At 35.3% G+C, this 21,538-nt stretch overlaps 2 protein-coding genes across 9 annotated transcripts; one reads left to right on the top strand and one right to left on the bottom strand.

The window, feature by feature from the left end:
* Positions 1-1,997: 1,997 nt before the first annotated feature.
* Positions 1,998-18,214, bottom strand: LOC103828275 (vacuolar protein sorting-associated protein 32 homolog 1). Of its 8 annotated transcripts, XM_009103885.2 has the most exons (8): positions 7,531-8,804; positions 7,330-7,446; positions 3,586-7,234; positions 3,370-3,469; positions 3,194-3,279; positions 3,017-3,108; positions 2,837-2,945; positions 1,998-2,759 (listed from the first exon to the last, which is right to left on the bottom strand). In XM_009103885.2, the coding sequence occupies exons 3-8, from the start codon at positions 3,658-3,660 to the stop codon at positions 2,574-2,576; spliced, it is 648 nt and encodes a 215-aa protein (XP_009102133.1). In that variant the 5' UTR covers positions 3,661-7,234; positions 7,330-7,446; positions 7,531-8,804; the 3' UTR covers positions 1,998-2,573. The 8 variants fall into 8 exon arrangements, 1 of the variants encoding a protein (XP_009102133.1); XR_625228.3 differs by lacking the exons at positions 1,998-2,759; positions 2,837-2,945; positions 3,017-3,108; positions 3,194-3,279; positions 3,370-3,469 and having other exon boundaries at positions 4,053-6,388; positions 6,566-6,672; positions 6,991-7,234; positions 7,531-18,214; XR_004449114.1 differs by lacking the exons at positions 1,998-2,759; positions 2,837-2,945; positions 3,017-3,108; positions 3,194-3,279; positions 3,370-3,469 and having other exon boundaries at positions 4,053-6,388; positions 6,463-7,234; positions 7,531-18,214.
* On the top strand, positions 18,213-21,498 carry LOC103828273 (hexokinase-1). The gene is made up of 9 exons (XM_009103884.3): positions 18,213-18,484; positions 19,023-19,173; positions 19,246-19,428; positions 19,527-19,601; positions 19,687-19,842; positions 19,914-20,012; positions 20,089-20,219; positions 20,715-20,796; positions 20,882-21,498. Exons 1-9 carry the CDS (start codon positions 18,213-18,215, stop codon positions 21,233-21,235), a joined length of 1,503 nt encoding a protein of 500 aa, XP_009102132.1. The 3' UTR covers positions 21,236-21,498.
* The last annotated feature ends 40 nt before the right edge of the window (positions 21,499-21,538 follow it).

Raw genomic sequence — 21,538 nt, 5'->3', positions numbered from 1 at the left:
TTGAATAGAGACAGCTAAGATGACATGAATTCAAACCCAAATTAAATTTGGTTTGGTTTACTCATGTTTGTGAATAATTTATCTAAATAGAAATATCATATATATAAGCTAATCTGAACTATTTTAATATCAAGTACCGGTTAAACTTTCACTAACCGTGTTTGATGATAAATATTACAAATTTATATCATATATATAATGTATGTGTTCGAAAAGCAAAACAACTTATTAGCAAAAAATAATTTTAATGTGAGTTTGTGTAGTTAGAATGATTTTGGAAACTTTCAAAGGCATAATAACTCAAATTATGTAAGGTACAAATATTTTTGGAAAGAAATAAATATAGTTAGTGATTTTATGTCAATTGTCAAATATACATTGTACTAAAATGTATGTGGGACTTTCTATATTTCTAAAATAAGGTAAATGTGACTTTCTATAATTATTAAATCGTGTCAATTATGAATTCCTATATAATATATTCTTTATAATGTAGAGTATAAATTTAAACTTCTGCACCACATAAATTTTTAAAATGTATGGTTCTGTAAATTACTGCAACGCAACAAGATTGGATTAGAAATTTTGGTGGCTTAAAATATTTCTTAAGAATTGTAGTTAATTTTTTTTAGAAGCTTAAAGTTATATAAAAATTTTCAATAATATTGTAGACCAAGGCTATGCACTGCAATATTACATTACAAATAAAAAATTACACAAATCATTCTCTTATAATTTGAAAAGATAATGAATTTAATGGTAATTACATTTCTTAAAAGTTAACGATGTTAACCTAAATAAGCCAAACTATATAGAGGATTTCTAGCACATTGACAAGATCATCATATTTCCAACTAGGCATCAACCAGAATGTAGTATAATATTGGCAAACATGCCTAATTATGTTTAAAAAATACGTGAGATTTGATAAATATAGTGCTGCCGTATTTTCAAAAAAATATTATATGAAAAACTAAAAATATACATGCTGCGCTATTAAATTCGATTTTTATTTATACAAAATTAAAATGACAAAATGTTATAAAAATAAATATAGTTTGAGTTTTTGGTATAAAAAATAATAAACCAAAACCGAAATTATATAATCCAATATCAAACCAAAGTAGATAATTTTAATATGGTCTATAATTTTATCAACCAAAATACCAAACCGAAACCAAACAGAATTCGAAATTGAACAGCGCTACTTTATATATATAAATTTTACATCCATTTCACTTCACGTAAACCGTGGATCTTAACCTAGATTTTGGTTTATTAATGCTATAAAAACAATCGAATATAAAATATTAATGTTAATACTATGTATTTAAAATATTTATAAAATAAATTTATCATGTTCAAAGAGCAGGTCTTATCCTAGTATATCCCCTATATATTATTTGAGAAGCATTACAACTTCTTTTTGTAGCCACATGTCATCACTAGGATAATTCTTAGAATCATTAGAGAAATATGTTGGTCCATCTAATTATATAATAAGTTTTTTATTAAACTAACAATAAATTCATTATTAATGTATTTCATTATTTCCTTAAATAAAATTACGGAATTGCCTAATGTGGTTAAAGTATATATATGACAATTAATGATTTTGAATAATAAAGATTTGATAAAAATTAGTGTATATTCTATCATATTTGTTTAATTTTAAACTATTAAATAAATTAAACAACCACAATAACCATATAATAAAAAATTTAGATTTTTCTATATATGTTGTATTTTGAATTTTGAAAAATGATTATAAATTACTAAAACTGTTAAAAGTTTCACATTGAAATGATTACAAAATTATATAAGTAAAAAGTATAATTTAATTAATTATTAATATTGATATATATATATATATATATATATATCGTTTTAAATTAAACTATAAACCATATAAAATACATAAATCTTTTAGTTTCAAAATTTACTTTGAACAATTTTTTGGTAAAAGTTTGAACGAACATTGACAACTTATTTTTTTAAAATTATAAATTATTAAAACTATTAATCTCACAATAAAAATTTTGTTGTTAGTAATTTAAATCTTTTGCTATAAAAGATACAAATGATCAAAAACACTATATGAGTAGAAATCATCATTTAATAGACATTAATATTAAAAATATACTAAAATATACTATGTATGTTAGTATCATTTAAATTTAATTACATATCCTATCAAATATTAAAAAAATTGGATTAATAAAATTGATTTATATGTTCACACCAATTTAATTATATATTTAATAGTTACTGACTTTTAATTATTCAATATATATTTATTATTTCATAATATGTAAAAATATTTAATACATAAAATAATTTTTATATATAATGTTCATCCCGCGCAAGGCGCGGGTGTTAACCTAGTCTTAAATAAAGCACAGAAAAACCTCATCTATTAAATAAACACATTCTTGGCTTCCGAATAATACATACAAAACTTTCTTTCTCTCAGTGTTTAAATAAAGCACACACAAACCTCATCTATTAAGACCAGCTTCCACTGCAGTAAACAAAACCCTAGTTTGTTTATAACATTTAAAGTTGAAGACCTTTTAGAGGGCCATATCAGCTTGTAAGGCAGCCAGTTCATCTTCATAAGCGGTCTGTTTCTTCTGAGTTGCAGGACGAGCTGGTTGCTTTCCTTCAGGAAGGTTTTGAACAGGTCGTATTACCGGCTCAATAAGTTCCTCTTCTAGCTCTGCGCTTTCAAGCTCTTCAAGTTCTGCTTCCAATTCATCCTGTAATTTTCCCATACAGACAATGCTGAGAAGATCTGATAAAAGTATGTGATCGTGGGAATAAAGGGAAAGTTAACCTCATCGAAATCAGATCCAAATGGAGCAGACAAAGCGTCCTGGATCTGTCGCATGTTATCGGTTTGCTCATTGATCTCATCCATGGTCTTGTCAACATCGTGAATGTTTCTGCAAAACACACATGTGTTTTAAAAAACATGCCCACACTTCAATCATAAACTAGGTATATAAGCACATACGTTGCTTTCTGCATAGCTTTCATCGCAGAGGCACCACTCCTCAAAGCATCTACAGTCTCTGTTGTTGCTTTAGAACCTTCTAACATAATCATCTATTTACCACAAAAGAAAAACACATTCAAAATATACCTTATAGTAGTAACAAATTTAATAAGTTAAAAAAAGAAGAAGGGTTACTTGATCATGAATACGGAGCTGGTAATTTCCAAGCTGTTCAACTTGTTGCTCATAGACCCTCTTCCTTTTCAAACATTGCATAGCCGCTGCAAGATTATAAACACATTCTTGAATCTTCTTTCTACACAGATAATATTCTCATAATAATAATCACAAGGAGATTTTAGGGTCTTTACCTCGTTTGTTCTTGGCACGGGTGAACTCCTTTGCTCTCTCAACCTCTTGAGCAGCTCTCTTTAGAAGCAAACTTTCCTTCTTCTCTAGCATGTCAAGAGTCTGAGGAAGAACATTGAGAAATCAAACCAAAACAAGAATTGAAAGAAATAAACAAACGACTATTGAATCTTCTTCCTCACACAAGAGAATCAAAAATAGAGAACCGACATATATACCTCATTAAGCTTCTCTAGTGTTTGGAGAGTATCAGTCTCCTTCTTCTTTGGTTTACGGAATAGCCGAGTAAACATTGCTTATGTTTTGATTAGTAATAACTCGAAAAACACACTTGAGAGAACTCTACAGAAAACCTTTTAATTAGATTACATGCCAACATGTCTAGGCAAAGATTATACTATAGAAAAAAGTAAGGGTTTGAGGTGTTTTAATCGATTCGTAAACACAAACCTGAGAGATTTCGATGCCAAGGTTGCCTGATTGAGAGAGATCAAATCGAGTGAAGAAGAAACGAAGTTTCAAGTTTTCTTTTTGCAAATTTATATTAAAATTCCAATGATTTGGTTTTCCTAATCCTTTATTACTTTGTAATACTACTAATGATTTTTTTCTCGGAAATTTCGTTGAAATTAAGTCTTTATTACAAACTCCTCAAAAAGGTTTTATTGGTTTTCATAATATTTTCTTGTAAAATACATATATATTTCTTTTTTTTTTATCGACTTGATAAGTATAACTCTTGTAGTTTCGTAACGACCAAAGAAAACCTTTTGTTTTTAGTTAATAATTAAAACTGTATTTTCATCATACATCTATCTATATAATTAAAATTAGATTTCTACATTATTCAGAAATTTTAAATTCATGGATTTGGACTCGCAAACAAGATAGTTTTTAGTATCAATTATAGTTGCCTAGCCCAATAAATAACCCATCTACATAAGCTTACTTTGTGCACACACAAAAAAGAAGCTTAGTTAGATTGGCCCAAACATGAATAACTTCTTATCGCAATGAATTTGTTACTATTTCTGAGGTAACTTCAATCTGCAATTTTACTGAAAAATGATCAATTCCAACATCAACAATTTATGTTGTGTTTTTATCTACCTGAATTTTGTTACCATGCCAATTTCATCCTAAACTAACATTTATTTCAAATAAACTATATAAACTATCAAAATTCAAGATAAACTCAAAATTGATCAAAATAATGTTGGTCAACATGCTGAATCAAATGTTAATTTACAATGAAATCGACGGTAACTAGAGAAGTCGCTAATTTTCTCTGTTGGTCATGTTTGCTTTTTTTTCTTTTCTTCTAAAAAGTTGAACATGTGATCTTTCAAGAATTGGTTCTCTCCAGAACTCGACCGAGTTACCTAGGAAGTAGAAATACTAACAACATTAATGACCATGCAATATTGAAAATAATTCAATGTTTACGTTCTCCATGTTTATTTATTACTAGTGATATTTCGGTGCTACGCGCCGGGTTCGTATGTTTTATTCTCTAATAAATTTAAAATTGTTTTTTGATTGATAGTGGTTAGTGACAGTAGTGTAAATAGTTTTCACTGATTGATTCATTAAATATAGAATATATAGTTGATAGTTGCACCAATGTAAATATAGTTAAATTTTGAAATATAAAGCAAAGTTGATGTTCCAAAAAGAAAACATGTAAATGCATGTTTTGTTTCGTGATCATCTTGTAAGAATAAATATATTAAATTTGTTCATCTTTTTTAAGTAGTAACAATTTTCGCATGCTTTGTCAATGTCATAGATGTGACAATCTGTGATGGGCTTCATTGTAGATGCATTGGTTAAATATTTTGGCCTTCGATTATGAATCCAATAAATGAACTCTTAATCATGATCCAACATTGATTTGATCCTAATTGAATATTTTTTCAGGATATCTTATTCAGGTGTTCTATCATATATAAAGATAAAGACCATTACAAAAATTAATATTAAGAAAAAGTTATTTTACAACATTTCAAAAAAAAAAATCTAATGGTAGGACCAAAAAAGCTGTTGCATATAAGCTAAGATATTAGAATAATAAAAACGAATTCCAAATGAAATAAACAAACTTAATCATTTGCTTATATAAGTAGCAATATATATTAGCATCTCTTGTTAATCTTGTTGGGGTCGCAAACTATTGTAGCTTTTGTATCTTTAAGAACAGTGGAACAACTAACTGAATTTTTGATTCACCCATAATCAATATGTTTTCTATAAAACCTTCCAACAAATATTTCTTACATCTTATCTGTTAGAATGTGATTTGAAAATAATAGTTACACCTAGAGTATTTCTATTTTTGTTTGTATGGACTGTCTTAGTTTTTGAGATTATGATAATTTAATTGATCACGTTTGTCTTAATAGTTTTTGATGAATAGGTTTACTATTTCAAACTTATCATCTTCACAGTATTTGTCATTCGGAGGTCATTGATTTGTTTAAGGCTTAAATGCCTTAGCCATTTCATTTGAAATAAAAGGAAGACGTTTAGTAAATAACTTTAGTTAATAGTCAAAACTTCAACCATTACATTGGGTTTAATATAAAATAGATTAAGTTGCTAGAAAATTTTGCGATAAGAAAATCAAAGGACATGTTCCGTAAAAACCTTGTGTTAATAGTCAAAAATCAAAACATCCACCATTGCATTGGGTTTATTAAAAATCCGACTGATAAGAAAATAAATGGAGACATAACAACAGAACAAAATCTAGTGGGGATTTGTGTTTTTTTGGACGTGGAGCTATGCTAAACATGGCTTCTTCTTTCCATTATCATTTGGACCATCAACCGGTTTAGTTAGTGCAAGACGACCGCCTCCTGGTACCACAGATGAGGATGGTTGATGGTTGGCATTTGTACTCTCCTGAATTCTCCTGACACACCATCTGGTAGCTCAACATCAGTTTTATTGTCACCATCAGACTTTGGATGCTACTGGATTCTCTCCAGGCATAACATCATCAGCACTATGGTCACCACCCTGTTCAGAATGCAGTAATGATCATGAATATATTATTTAGGGAAAAAAAGATATATTAAGACAGTATAACGTACCAACATCAATAACAAATTCTGGGAGAGGTGCATCATGGCGTTCAGAAAGGATTGATACATGAAATGGTAAAGGTTTGGTGTTTAAGAGTGAAGTTGAACTCACCTAACTTGAGCTGGAAGACGAAGGTCTTGCCAAAAATATCAGCAATAAACTGTGGGAGTTCGTTGTTCACATGAGCATTGACACATGCACCCTCAAACCCGAGACACCTTAAATTTAGAAAACTAAACACATAAGTAGAATACAATAATTGGATGGCATAGCTATTAGATCATCACCTGAGAACACCCACAACACTGGTATTATCACATACAATGCATGTGAAAGAAACATATCTCCCTAGAGCTTTTGTTCACATTTAGAACAACATGGCGTAAAAGAACATCTATGACCTAAATACTAATTTTATTAAATATATTATCTATTATTCCTTTTACGATGTTAGCACTACTCTCATCATGGTAGTTTTGTGTTGTGTTTACAATGATTATATAGAGTTGTACGAAGGCGGCCAAATGAAAACATACCTCGAAAAACTGTGATCGTGGTAGCTAAGAGTATGAGTTGGTTGTAATTTCGAAACAGAAAGCTCTCCTCGGGATGGGGTGGATTGATTTTAATAACTCAACGAACATTGTTTGATCTGTGAACCTAATAGAAACAGGGGTGTCACCAAATCAAAATTTGGGTTGCTTCTTGTAGCACCAAACACACTTAGCTCATACAACCCTCCTTTCAAGATATGTTGAGCCGGTGAAGATTGATTGATGTCTGGATTAGCGAAGACAGATGAGGAGAAGTGAAACAAGATAATATCAAATTGAAAAGTTGATAAATGAAAGCAGAGAAACTGATAATCAACATACCTTCCAATCAATGAGCACCATATCAACGCCTATCAGCTCACCGACTTTCTTAACATTACTGGCCTCCCAGAGACGGAGCATTATTTTCAAGACAATCTCTGTACAACAGCCTCAACTCTGTAAAAAAAGTTTGGATCAGACAATTTGTTAGAGAAATAACGTAAGCGATGAATTGGTTAGAAATTAGGGATTTGCATCAACCTCTCAGAGGGTCTATATATACATGGAATGGGGTTGCAAAAGGTTTAATCTAAAATACATTGAAGAGAAAGTAGTGGGATTCCTTGTTGATTGAAATTAATACGGACCGTTACGTCGTGGAAGATGGTGAAGAGAAAAGGGTAGGATTACAGAAACACAGCTCCGACGGAAAGCTCTAGGTCAGAGGAAAAACAATAAAAAATTTGTCTTAAAGCCCAATAAAATATCAGAAGTCCAAATCATTCATTTTGTAAACTAAACAGTGGAGGAAAAGTGATTAAAAAGTGACGCGTGTCCAAAAACGTCAATCCTTTCCTACTAACGTACGTGGTGGCCTGTGGAGAAAGACATGACAACTTTATTAATATAGATATCGATCATGTAGCATATATCAGGAGGTTAGATGTTTAATAAAAATATATAATTACTTTGTCAAACACAAGTTTCCTAATTGTCTATCGACCATAGTACATAAATTTAGCCTAAACAAGTTTAGCTTAACTTTTCTCAAGAAGTAGAGTATATGCCCAAATTGCATGCGACTGATCATACACTCTTGCAAACAAGACAGCCCGACAGGAAAAAAGAACTCGGTAACCCGTACACCATGACCATACTTGCATATATAAGAAAAAACAATTTTTTTTTTGTAAGCTGGCTTTCTTAATTAAATTGCAAAAGGAAAAAAAAAACATACAAGCCCTAGGCTTAAGTGTCTTATGGGATAAATCCCAAAGTTAAACCCATTAATAAAAACACATATTAGTAGAACTGAAGCCCAATAAATTTGTCAAAGCCCAAGGAATAGAAGATGAAGTTGAAACGGTGAGTAGCAAGAGGAGAGGATCGAGACGTGTTCCTTACTCCGAATGAGATCAAGTTCGGAGAAACCAGAGTTGGGTCATCACCGACGATGCCCTAGAGTGGCGGAAGCTTTGAAGCTGATTTCGAATCTGCTTATCTATGGGGGAGACTATAACCTCTGGCGACTTGAAGTTGCGATTATGGAGTCTTGAATTTTGTTCCGACCAGAGCCAGTAGATAGAGGCCTGCGTTGCTAGTTGCGTGAGTTGCATAGAGTCCCGATTCGATCGCAAGGATTGGAGCTGGAGAACAATGGCATCCCAGGATGTGAGATGCTGAAGATCACACCGATTTGCTATCTGCCTCCAAACGATCGCACTGTAACTACACTCAAAGAAAAGGTGATTTCTACTCTCATGATCAGTATTACAGAGCAAGCAAAGTGGATCAACGTTTAGACCCCAACTATTTAATCTGTCTCTTGTAGGACATCGGTCCAAGAGGACCACCAAGTGAGGAAACTATGTCGGGGAATCCCATAAGAGAACCAGACGATCTTGGCCCAAGGGACAAGCTGCTGATGACCTTTTAGGTAGGAGTATATTTCTCCAGTGTTGTATCTGTGTCTCAGCATGCCATCTATCTCCCATTCATAGTAGTCCTCTTCCTCTGATAAGACCACCGTAGTCAAGTGTACCTGAAGCGCTAGTTGATTTTCACTTCTTGCAGGCCGAAGACACCATTGCCCAGCATTACAGAGAGATGCAACCGTTGCTAAGCGCGGGATACCAAGGCGAGAGCTGCTGGCATTTAAGAAGGAGTAGAGACTTCCCAAAGGCATCCAGTTATCAAACCAAAACCGTGTGGTTTCACCATTCCCAATCCGGCGTTTAAGCAGCGGATAGATAAGCTCACGGGCCTTGATCATCTTGTTAACCAACCAAGAGTGAGTGGAGCTTTTATTTACCGTCCAGTAGTTAGATATATCTCCTCTTAAGATGACCTCTTTGAACCAGCAGACCCAGACAGAGTTCGGACGAAAGAAGAGCATCCAGATTAGCTTCAGTATACACGCGAGATTCCAGCTATGAAGGTCTTTTACCCCGAGCCCTCCCTGTTCTTTGGTAAGCGTCACTGTCTCCCAACTTACTCTAGCTGTATGGTGGCCTTCAATACTACCGTTCCACAAAAATTGACTACAGAGGGAGTTGATTCTGTTTATGCACGCTTTTGGCAGGATGAAACTGGAGCACCAGAAAGTAGAGACTCCAGAGATCACGGTCTTTATCAGTAGCAGACGCCCTGCAAACGATAGAGCTTTAGCGGACCAAGAGGAGAGGCGTTGCTTGATCTGCTGTAGTAGAGGCTCACAGTTCTGCAGGTTAAGTTTCTTTGTACACAATGGAACCCCGAGATAACGCATAGGTAAGCTCCCACATGGCATTCCCGTAGAGGCTTGTATGACCGCAATTTCTTGCTCCGTGATTCCTGATGCGAAGAAACTAGATTTTTGTAGACTCACCGCGAGTCCTGGCCGCTTTTCAAACTCGTGCAGGATCCGAAGAACTCTCTGTACTGACTCCAAAGACCCATCAATGAAGATCAGAAGGTCGTCCGCAAAGGAGAGATGAGTCAACTTCGTCTTGTGACACTGGTGATGATACGGTATATTTCCAGACCTTGCTTCTTTATCCAACATGAGGGACAAGTAATTCATAGCTATGACAAAAAGGTAAGGAGAGAAAGGATCTCCTTGCCTAAGTCCTCTGTTTCCCTTGAAGAAGCCACTCACCGTACCATTGTAACCCACCATGAATGTTGGCGTGCAGATGCAAGATTTCAACAGCCGGATAAAAGGAGCAGGGAGATGTAGACTGTCCAGAGCAGCAAAGAGGAAATCCCATGAGAGCGTATCAAATGCTTTAGCTATGTCAACCTTGATGGTAATCTTCTTGCTTCCTCTGTTCTTATGATAGCCATTTACAAGTTCACTAGCAAGCACTGTATTTTCCACCAGTAGTCTTCCCTCCACAAAAGCTGTTTGGTTTGGCAAGATCAGCTGATGTAGAATAGGCTTTAGACGTCTTACTAGCAGCCGTGAAATAACTTTGTAGAGTGTGTTCAAGCATGCGATAGGCCTGTAGTCTGTAATCTTTGATGCTCCCGTAAATTTGGGTACCAGAGAAAGAATGGTTGAGTTTGTTGTTTTTGGCAGGAACCCTGAGTTGAAGAACTCCTGTATCGAGTTGATACATTCAATACCGAGCAGTGACCAGGAGGCTTTAAAAAAATCAGAAGTTAGTCCATCAGGCCCCGATGCTTTGTTTGGGTTAAGGGAGAACATAAGCTTAGTGATTTCATCTGCAGTAGGCATCAGGAGAATGGAGGACATCTGTTGTTGGCTACAACTGAAGGCCGTGAGACTACAGAACCAGTCAGAAGAAGAGAGCCAAAGCTCTGGAAGCCGATCAGGACCGAGAACAGATTGGAAGTGAGAAATCGCATGTGCACTCATCTCCAACGGATCAGTAATGGTAGCACCAGTCAAGAGGAGGAACGAACGGATTGCATTGAAGCTCGCTCTTACTTGACAAACACGGTGAAAATAGGTAGTGTTCAAATCCCCCTCTCTCAGCCAGTTTATCCTAGACTTCTGCAAGAAGAAACATTCCTCAATTTGTCTAAGAAATTTCCATTTCAGGTTCAGCTCGTGTTCTTCTGCAAAAGTAAGGGGAGTAGGGTCTGTCAGTGCTTGTACCTGCACAATTTGTAACAAACGGTAAGATTCAGTAACTCTTTCTTGAATTTTTGAGAAATTTTCTTTATTAAGAATTTTGAGACTCCTTTTTATGGCTTTCAACTTCCAACACAGCGACGCTAGGTTGGTAGACACACTTCCGGCGAGCAACCAAGCATCTGTAACAACCTCAAGAAAGCTCGGGTGTTTGGTAAGGTAGTTTAGGAAACGGAAGGGTTGGGTACCAGCTTTAGGGAGATGGAATGCGAGATCGATAAGGCAAGGCGAATGGTCGGAAGGGGCTGGGGGGAGGAAAGTGGCAGTGGCGTTGGGAAACCTGGTGAGGCAATCACTATTGATCAAGCATCTATCTAGTTTCTTTGCAACCGGAGCAGCATCACATTTGTTAGTCCATGTATGAACAGGTCCATAATACCGAAGATCGAAGACACCCATTTGGAGAAGGCAGTCTCGAAATTGAAACATTTGTGGAGAATGTCTACTGTGGGAGAAGGCCGAGTGTTCATGGTGGTAGAGAATCTGATCAAAATCACCTCCTATCATCCACGGCCTTGAGTCAAGTGCAAGCGCACAGTGCTGGTCCAATAGCTCTACCCACATGTCATTTCTTTCTTCGCTAAGATTGGACGCATAGATGGCAGTGTAGATGATAGGAGCACAATTAGGCAGCTCTAGTTCGCAAGTGATCATTTGCCTTGATTGAGAGATCACTTTGACTTTAGCTGGATCCTTCCAAATAACCACAATTCTCCCATCTTCATCTGATTGGTGATTAGATAGATAATGCCAGTCTTTACAAAGGGTTGACATCAAGCGGGGCAGAGATAGTTCCTTAATATGTGTTTCCAAAAGGACATCAAAAATGGGTCTATGACTATAAAGCCAATCCGAGAAAATCTGATATTTAGCCGGGTCATTTAGACCACGGAGGTTCCAAAAAAAGAGTTTTGCACTCATTAGGAAGAAAAAGGGGGGTCTCTAGTAGACTGGAGAGGGTCGCCGAGATTAAGTAGTGGCAAAAAAAGGTTTTTTGTGGAGGGGGGGGGGGCAAGGAAGGGGGAGTAGGGGGAGTTTTTTAGATATTGGATAGTACTGACTTCAGGGAAGGGGACAGAGGGAGGGTGTTTAGAGGATTGGTAGGAAATTTTTGGTAGAGCTGGCGGGGAGAGGGTAGGGGAGGAGCGTGTTCTTTTTAGTGAGGGTTTAGTTGGCTTGTCAGAAGGACTTTCAGCAGTGGCGTGGAGGGGGTTATTGGCTAAAGAAGGGGCAAAGGAAGGAGTTTTAAAAGCAGAGGGGCTAGTGGGAAGTGGTTTGATGAGATGGAGGGGCAGGGATATGGAAGTTTTTGGTTGAGAGTTGGAAGTGAAAGTGTTAATGGGAGGGGAAGGAGACTGTTGGTTGGAGAGGGCATAGCTACTTGAAGCATGGTTTGATAGCAGGGGAGGGCTTAAATTAGGCTGGATTGTCTTTAGGTTATTGGAATTAGGTTCAGCAAGGGAACAGTGTAGGTTTGGGTGTGGAGTTTGAGAACCAGTAGTTGGGGAAGATGATGAAAGTGGATTAGAGTTTCATGTAGCAGGAACAGTAAGTAGGGAATCAATCTCAGCAAGAGAACCAAACTGAGTAGTGGTACCAGAAATGGCTGCAGATGGGGGTGAGCCAAGAGCTGGAGACATAACAATATCAATGGGGGAGTTGGATAGATGGGATCTGCGAATTTCCGAATGGGAGGGAGGTGGAGTTGAGGTTAGGGGCGGAAAAAGGTGCAGGGAGAGAGAGGAAGTTTGGTCTGGAGGGTCAGGAGGGAAGGGGGGAGAGAGAAGAGCATCTCCGGAGGTTGAAGACGATGGTTGCACGGCGGAAGCACGGCCAGGAAGCACTCAGCGAAACTGCATTGGGAAGCGTGTCAGAGAGAGACTGACTCTTTATTCTTTCGTCTTTAGTTAAAGTTATAAGAAAAAACAATTGGAAACTTTATACATTTAAAAGTTTCTTTCTCAAAAAAAAAACTCTATACATTTACACACATGTTAGTTGAAATGCACACATGTTTATTTACTGGATATTATACTTTTTTTTTTTTTGAACACACTGGATATTATACTTATCCTATTCTTTTGCTTATCTTATTAGCTGATATACTAGTTTATTATAAGCTACTCAGTTACGCACCTCCTACCTCCTATTATAACGATTGCCATAACTTAATAAAGAATAATCAGTATGTTGAGTAGCATGAAAATACTCAGCTTTGTATTGATTTAGTCTTGGGCCGGCCTTTCTTATCAGACGTGAAAAGAGAAGAAATAAAGCAAATTTGTGATCCTTAAAAGAAAAGAAAGGTTGTAACAGGGAAAGGGCAACTTCTAGCGGTCGATGTCAGAAGAGGCATCTTTATGCCATCACCGTTGTTTCTTAACTGGTTCTGGACCACTTTTATTAGTTTTATTTCCAAGCGACATATAATGCGTAAGCACAAATATTAATTAATAATGTTAATATAAAAATGGTTAACACTCCAATTCTTTTGAGCTGTGAAAGTTCATTCCGTTCACGTCTTGAATCCATGTTTCAAACGATTTGAAAGATTGCTAACGTTTGATTTTATCAGTAAGATTAGATGTAGAAATTATATCCCTATTTTCTTTTCTTTTGTTAACTAAATTAAAACACTTGTCTTTTGAAAACGAAGCTGACATTTTCAAAACAAAAGTAATAAAAACTACATTTGCAAAAATATATGGTCTTCTTCATACAAAAATTTATATACATATGTTTTAGATTCAACCACACGTTTTAATACTCTGAGTTTCAGTTTACTTTTTTTGTTAAAGGGTTTTCTGAGTTTCAGTTTACATAATTGTATTTCCATCATGTTTTTTTTGTTAGATTTGGTAGGTGTCCCTATTTTTTTTTTCTCTTTGATAACATAGCTGGCTTACAAAGTATAATATTTCTGGTTATATTTTTTGCTTTCTGTAATAATAATGCAAAGTTCAAAAAAGTTGTTTATTTTTGTGTCATCCACTATGCTGTTTTTTCTTCTTAGAATTTAGTGTTTTTTTTCAGAGGATTAGACTAATACATTACACATATAAGTCATCTGTTTGGCTGGGTAGAAGTCTTCTTCGAGATGTGTTGTCCATGTATTGCGGTCTAGTTAGCCACTTAAAAAACCAATTCCAGCATTTTATGTTCTTTTTAGCAACTATCCAGCGATTTGTGTTTCAAAATAGTTCTGTTTAATTAATTGGTTATTTGAAAAAACTATTTCATTTTTTTTGTTCCATTCGATATTGATGGAATGTCTACTACGACCACCAGTGGTTTGGACAAGGATTTTGCATAGATATAGTATAAAAAAGCGACTTAAAGAAAGTAGAAATTCAAAGAGGGTGTACTGTTGGTTAACACTTTATACTAACACAAACTACACAGTATCTAAAAGGGGACTCAGTGGATGAGGGACAAAACTGAGGACCAAACTATTTGCTTTCTCTTACTTATGTGAAGTTCAGAGTGACTTTGATTATAAGGAGAAGATGCACCCTAACTTAAAAGGGACACAGATATAGATCAGTTTGATCTTCTTTTATCTAAAACCATTGAAGTTCTAGACCTCCGATCTATAATCTCTCTAGGTACCAGAAATCAATTTTTGGAAATTAATTTTTTTTCTTAAACTACATTTTGTACAAAAGAGATTTGATTCCCGAACACACCAAAAAACTCATTCATATTTTAATTTTGACAAATTTATTTTGGACTTTTTTTTAATTTATAGATATTATCTCTGTAAACATAAATTATGCTCAATCTATTTCAAAATGTATTATTTTTATATCCTAAGAATTATATCTATTTACTCAATAGTTATTGTGATAATTGAATGCATTTATTAGATTATAACATTTATACAATCCAAATTTAAGGTTATATATATATATTGACCAATGAGAAAGAAGGTAGAGGATTCACAAAATAATGATTTATAGCCTTTAGATTAAAAACAATCAAATGTCAAAAGTTTTTATTTATTTAATAGTTGTTTTAGATATTATATTTAGGAGGGAAATGAAAAAATGAAGGCATTTAGTGGAGCCAAAAATACTTATGAGAGAATGAATGGAGGCAAAATAATTAATGAAAAAAAGGTTTTTACAATAAACAAACTTATACATTTTTAATAGTCTAATATAAATTTCTAACCAATTAGAAATTACCAACCAATTTTTAATATTTTTAACAACTCTTTACCTATATACTCTTTATCCTAAACCACAATCCTTAAAATCTATACCATATACCATAATTCATAACTAAAATAGTAACCCAATATTTCATTTTAACATCACAAATTTATACACTTTTCTTAATCTTATGTAAATTTCTAGCAAATTATAATTTATTATATTTTTAACAACTTTTTAACTATAAAATCTTTAACCCTTAATCATAAACCACAATCCCTAATAAACCCTATACTATATCTGTAACTCAAGTATATATCAACCAAACACAAACATAAAAATTGAAGTGTTTTAAACATATAACGCAAATTCACACTATCTTAATTCAAGCATTATTAGTTTCAAACATATATCATAAATTCAAATATCATACATATGGCACATACATATCAATTAGATACATAAATATTTATAGCCATGCGTTGATAACTATAAAAGTTTTGGTGACAATTTACTCCTCGCTAATTAGTAGCTATTTAGCTAGAGAATTCCTATCGATCATATTTGTAGCTAGATTGTTATAGATCGCTACAAATTAGCTACAACCTTAACATTTTTTTTTTGTTTTGTCACTTTCCGTTGCAATTTTCATCACTAATTGTTATGGCTACGGAAATATTGTCGCTAGTCCTTTGCTATTTTCTATTATTCTTGTAGTGGGGTCGTATTGAACGCGCTCATTAATCATTGCTCTGCACTCCTCACACAATAGATCTTTGATTGCAACCCCCCCCCCCCCCCCCCCCGTGAAATTCATCATTCTGCTCTTCTCAATCTTGAGCTTCCTAATCAGTGGGAGCTGTAGACCCGACGGTTCTTCACAACTGTGTTGGAGATCTCTTGGCAAACAATGAAGCCTTCTTTTGCTTCTGCATTCATGAAGCCATTGTTGGAAATGCTTTTCATCCGGATCCAGCTCGTTAAGGCAGGTGCTTTTCCATAGACTGGAGAAGCTGGTGAAGTGGAAATCTTTTAAGGGGAAGTCGGCAGGATTGGTTGTGATTAGAAACGTAATTGGTGCTGGTGGAGCTACGGTGAGCTCCGGTTGATTGAAAGGGCTTTGTAGATATAATACCACAGTTGCAAGAACCAGTGAATTTGATAGCTGCAATCACTTTCAAAGCGTTCGGTACACTCCAAAGAGATGCTCCTCTGGTTCAGATTTCACCTAACTACCTGATCCACCATTTTCTGCTCCTACAACTACGGCTACCGCTGATCCTACCGCTGCTTTTCCGAGAAACCTAAGCAGCTCAGTGTTGATTTGTCAAGGCTGCTAAACAAGTTACTTTCTTCCAACAGATTTAGTTAAGATGATGGGAAATACAAGTCATCTTCATTCTGCTGTTTTGAGTCCTTGACGTGGTACTTTGTTTCGTTGAAGTTTAATGCTTTAGTTGCAGTCCTTCGATTATCAGACAGGTTGAGAATCTCAATTGCAAAGGATTGCTGAAGTTCAGGTAATATAAGTCTCACTTATTGATAAATCATTGAATGTTCCCTTCTCTACTATTTTCCTTCAGGTGAAAAATTATGTTATTGGTGAAGAGCTTCAAAAACAATTAGAGTTTACAGGTAAACTTTTCATTGTTGCTAATATATACTCCAATGTATCTCATCAAGAGTCTTTCTTACAATTTTGCACCTTAACATAATTTTAAAAATTTATTAATCATTCCACATTTTGTCATTTTTATTAGTTAGATACCAAATATTTATAACTCAACTAATAACCCATAAATCATTTTAAATCAATAGTTTATTTTTGACTTAAAAAAATATATTCATCTATGTTATTGTTCTTTCACGTTTTATCAAAACTTTGTGAGGTTCATAGATGAGTTGCAACAAGTATTTATGTAAATGTTATGAGTTGCTTTGAACAGGAAATAGGGCCATAAGTATGTGTGTGAATGATTCAATAAGAAGAGTGGAGCTTTTTCATTTTCATCGTCCAAGATAAGGAAGGTACACTTTTACTTATACGTACACTCAACTTCATCCCTTAACTCTAAATTTTAAGTTTAGATTAATTAACCCTAAAGAAAATTTTTTTTTACCATCACTTTTTACCATTCACTAAAAGTGATGGTAAAATAGTTATGAAAAATAGTATTATAAATGTGCTATTTGTGGCAGTAATTTTTCATGTTTGATCTTGGTGGAACACATTATCATGAACGTATTGATTACATAATGATCATGAAAGAATGTCAGAAATAAAATCCAGTTTAATTTCTGGTTAAGACAATTGATTTTGGTTAACTCGTGTTCTTAGAAATGGGTTTACACGAACTGGTTTTGTTGATGCATTTAAAATTAATGACATAAATACATGAAATAGATTAAAAATCAAATGCTAAAAATGTATTAATTAAAATTTCGAATTGATGGTCCAAAAGATATATAAAAACTTGAAAAAACTATGATTTATGTATGGATAAGATTAAATAAAACGCATATTTACACAACAGATGATTTTTATTTTCTACAAACATTAGATCATAGTTTGTTAGTTATTAGGTTTTTCCGAATTATCGGTCACTCAACTTCCTCCATAAAATTCGGCCAAAGAAAAGACCAAAACCAAATCTCGGACAGGGTCACTTACGTAATTCACCTCAAAAATCCATTACAATCTTCTCATCAGCTCCGAAAATTAAAACACAAAACCGGCAAGAAAATTCCAAAAATCCTTATAAATTAATAAAAAAAAAAAAATCAAAAACTGTGATCTTTCTTTCCGTAGTTTACAGACAACACAAGCCTGCTTACGTGGTCTCCAATCTCAATACCATTCACACGCACCCCAACCCAATCCTATAATAGATCCAAAACCTTTGTCCTTTTTGTCTTAGAGATCGAATCTTATGGGTAAAGTGGCTGTTGGTGCGACGGTCGTGTGCGCTGCGGCGGTCTGCGCGGCGTCTGTGTACATCGTGCGGCGGCGGATGCAGAGCTCCGGGAAATGGGCGCGTGTGATAGAGATCCTGAGGGTTCTCGAGGAGGATTGCGCGACGCCTATCGCGAAACTGAGACAAGTGGCTGATGCGATGACGGTTGAGATGCACGCGGGTCTCGCTTCCGAAGGTGGAAGCAAGCTTAAGATGCTTATCAGCTACGTCGATAATCTTCCTTCTGGGTAATTAATTTAAAGATAAAATTTGCGATTTTTGTGGAGTTTTTTTTTTTATTTGTTTGGTCAGATTTAGATAATTATTTTGGATAAAGTTTCATGCTTTATGATGAATCCTTTGGATCAGGTCTCTGTGGTTTTTGATTGATTGCGATTGAAAGTTATCGACTTTAATGCATGAAACTGGTGTGATTCAGATGGAATCAAGATCCGTTGCTTTTTGAATCATATTCTCTTTGAACCTGACGTTTGTGTATAATCATGACACTCTAGCTTAAACTCATTAATCCTTGATTCTTAATATAGTTTTTAGATAAAATATTTTGTAAAACGTATCGATTAATGCTTGTCCTTGATTTTTGATGTCTCTCTGTTCCTTGATTTTTCTCCCTTTTCATGGATTTTAAAGAGTTTTCTTTTATATTTTTGGCTGTTTGTGCTTCTTTCTCAATTTACGAGAGATAGTCTCAGTCATCAACGTAGGGTGAATCTTCATGAGTATATGTTTTTAAGGTTCTGATGTAAATGAATCTAATCTTTACAGGGAAGAACATGGTTTCTTCTATGCGCTGGACCTAGGAGGAACGAACTTCCGTGTGATGCGTGTGCTTCTTGGTGGCAAAGAAGGCCGTGTTGTCAAACAAGAAGCCAAAGAAGTCTCTATTCCTCCTCATTTGATGACCAGCGGTTCAGATGTCAGTTCCCTTACCTGTTTACTCTTTGGTTGATCTCTGTCTTTGTGTGTTGATTATATTCTTTGGACCCAGGAACTGTTCAATTTTATCGCTGAGGCGCTTGCAAATTTCGTGGCTACAGAAGGAGAGGACTTTCATCTCCCAGAGGGTAGACAAAGGGAGCTAGGTTTCACTTTCTCGTTTCCGGTTAAGCAGACTTCTTTGTCTTCTGGCACTCTCATCAAGTGGACCAAAGGCTTCTCCATCGAAGATACAGTTGAGCTTGATTACCTTTTTCATTTTATTCCAATTTTATTACATAAGATAGTCCTCTTTCTGAACTCTGTTTCTGTCTGTTGATGGGGATGGTGTAGGTGGGACAAGATGTGGTTGGTGAGCTTGTTAAAGCTATGGAAAGAGTTGGGCTTGACATGAATGTCACAGCCCTTGTAAGTGTTCCTCTTCTCTTTTTTTTTTTTTTTTTTTCTTTCGCCCAACTTATGTCTTAATAATCTCTTTGTAAACTTATTGCAGGTTAATGATACCGTTGGAACACTTGCTGGTGGTAGATACTATAACCCTGATGTGGTTGCCGCTGTTATCTTAGGCACTGGCACAAACGCAGCTTATGTGGAACGTGCACATGCCATTCCCAAATGGCACGGCTTACTTCCCAAATCTGGAGAAATGGTTTGTGCTTTTTTATAACAACTTCCATTGAGCTTTGAACTACTTGAAGCTTAGTATGTACTGCAATGTAGGTGATCAACATGGAGTGGGGAAACTTCAGGTCATCACATCTTCCATTGACGGAGTACGACCACTTGCTGGATTTCGATAGTCTGAATCCTGGTGAACAGGTATGAAACACTCTGCTGGTTTTTTCAAGTTCTTCGGTTATAGCTCACTAAGATTCTTATTTGGCTTTTTTCACAGATTCTTGAGAAAATCATTTCGGGTATGTATTTGGGAGAGATCTTGCGTAGAGTACTTCTGAAAATGGCTGACGAGGCTGCTTTCTTTGGTGACTCTGTCCCACCTAAGCTGAGAATACCATTCATCATAAGGTTTGAAAACTTCTTTTACATAGTTTACTTGCTTCTAGGCCTGCGGGTTCGGTTTCTTCGGTTAGTTCGAATTTTGGTTAGTTGGGATCGGTCAAAATCTCACCAAAGTGAACCGAACAAAGTTTGGTTCAGTTTTTGGTTAGTTGGGTTTCAAAAAATTTCACCTAAGTTTTTTGTTTTGCGTTGAGTTTGGTAAATTTTCGGTTTAAATTGAATAAAATTCGATTTTTTTGTTAATTTTGGTTATTATGGTTAGTTGGGTTACTTCGGTTTAGATTTTGGTTAAGATTGTACTGTTTGGAAATATTTTTCTTTAATTGCTGAACTAACCGATTACCAAACCGAAAACCAATTTTCTTTAGTTGCGAACTGAACCGAACCAAACTAACAGAAAACTTTCGGGTTGTGGTTCAGGCAAGTTTGGTTCGGGTAATAACCCCAGCCCTACTTGCTTCAAATAAGAGCTATAATAATCAGTTTATGGTATATATGCAGGACACCAGACATGTCTGCTATGCACAGCGACACTTCTCCGGATTTGAAGGTTGTTGGAAGCAAGTTAAAGGACATATTGGAGGTTAGCATCTCCTCCTATATGCATAACGATTCACACTTAAGGTATATAATGAAGTCTCAATGAATGTTCTTTGGTGATCTCTCAGGTCCCTACCACTTCTCTGAAGATGAGAAAAGTTGTGGTCAGTCTGTGTGACATCATAGCTAGCCGCGGAGCTCGTCTATCAGCTGCAGGGATCTACGGAATCCTCAAGAAGCTAGGAAGAGACACACCGAAAGATGGAGAAACACAGAAATCTGTGATAGCCATGGACGGTGGACTCTTCGAGCACTACACTCAGTTCAGCGAGTGTATGGAGAGTTCATTGAAAGAGTTGCTTGGAGATGAAGCATCAGGGAGCGTGGAGGTGATTCATTCGAATGATGGATCTGGCGTAGGAGCTGCGCTACTTGCTGCTTCGCACTCTCAGTACCTCGATGACGTCTCTGAAACAAGTTAAGTTAAAGAAGGTTTGGACTTTGGACTTTCAATGGACTCTTTGTTTGCCTTTAGGGTTTAAACAAATAAAAGAGCAAAAAAAGGTAAGCCCTTCCTTTTGAGGAAAGTTTTTATTTTATTTTTGTTATCAAAGTACGAGAAGAACAGTAATAAACCCTGGTTGGTTTCGTGTCCAGGGTATGGCACAAATTTCAAGAATCAGCCAAAATGTTGTAGAACTATATATTTCTGAGTTCTATATATAAAAATGATCATTATTCATCAGTTGCTTTGAAAAGATCTGATCTTCTATTGAACAAAGAGC

Source organism: Brassica rapa, chromosome A07, assembly GCF_000309985.2.
Source record: "Brassica rapa cultivar Chiifu-401-42 chromosome A07, CAAS_Brap_v3.01, whole genome shotgun sequence".
Classification (NCBI taxonomy): Eukaryota; Viridiplantae; Streptophyta; class Magnoliopsida; order Brassicales; family Brassicaceae; genus Brassica; species Brassica rapa.
Note: the sequence above shows the minus strand (reverse complement) of the source record. Positions and strands in the feature narration are given on the sequence as shown.

Bases quoted from the DNA above. Each gene is read 5' to 3' on its own strand.
- LOC103828275 (XM_009103885.2), bottom strand. From the start codon at position 3,660: ATGTTTACTCGGCTATTCCGTAAACCAAAGAAGAAGGAGACTGATACT. The intron at 3,280-3,369 runs GTAAAGACCCTA...ATAATCTTGCAG, and splicing joins CCGTGCCAAGAACAAACGAG to CGGCTATGCAATGTTTGAAA. The intron at 2,946-3,016 runs GTATGTGCTTAT...TGTGTTTTGCAG, and splicing joins AAAGCTATGCAGAAAGCAAC to AAACATTCACGATGTTGACA.
- LOC103828273 (XM_009103884.3), top strand. From the start codon at position 18,213: ATGGGTAAAGTGGCTGTTGGTGCGACGGTCGTGTGCGCTGCGGCGGTC. The intron at 19,429-19,526 runs GTTGAGCTTGAT...GGGATGGTGTAG, and splicing joins GCTTCTCCATCGAAGATACA to GTGGGACAAGATGTGGTTGG. The intron at 20,013-20,088 runs GTATGAAACACT...CTTTTTTCACAG, and splicing joins GTCTGAATCCTGGTGAACAG to ATTCTTGAGAAAATCATTTC.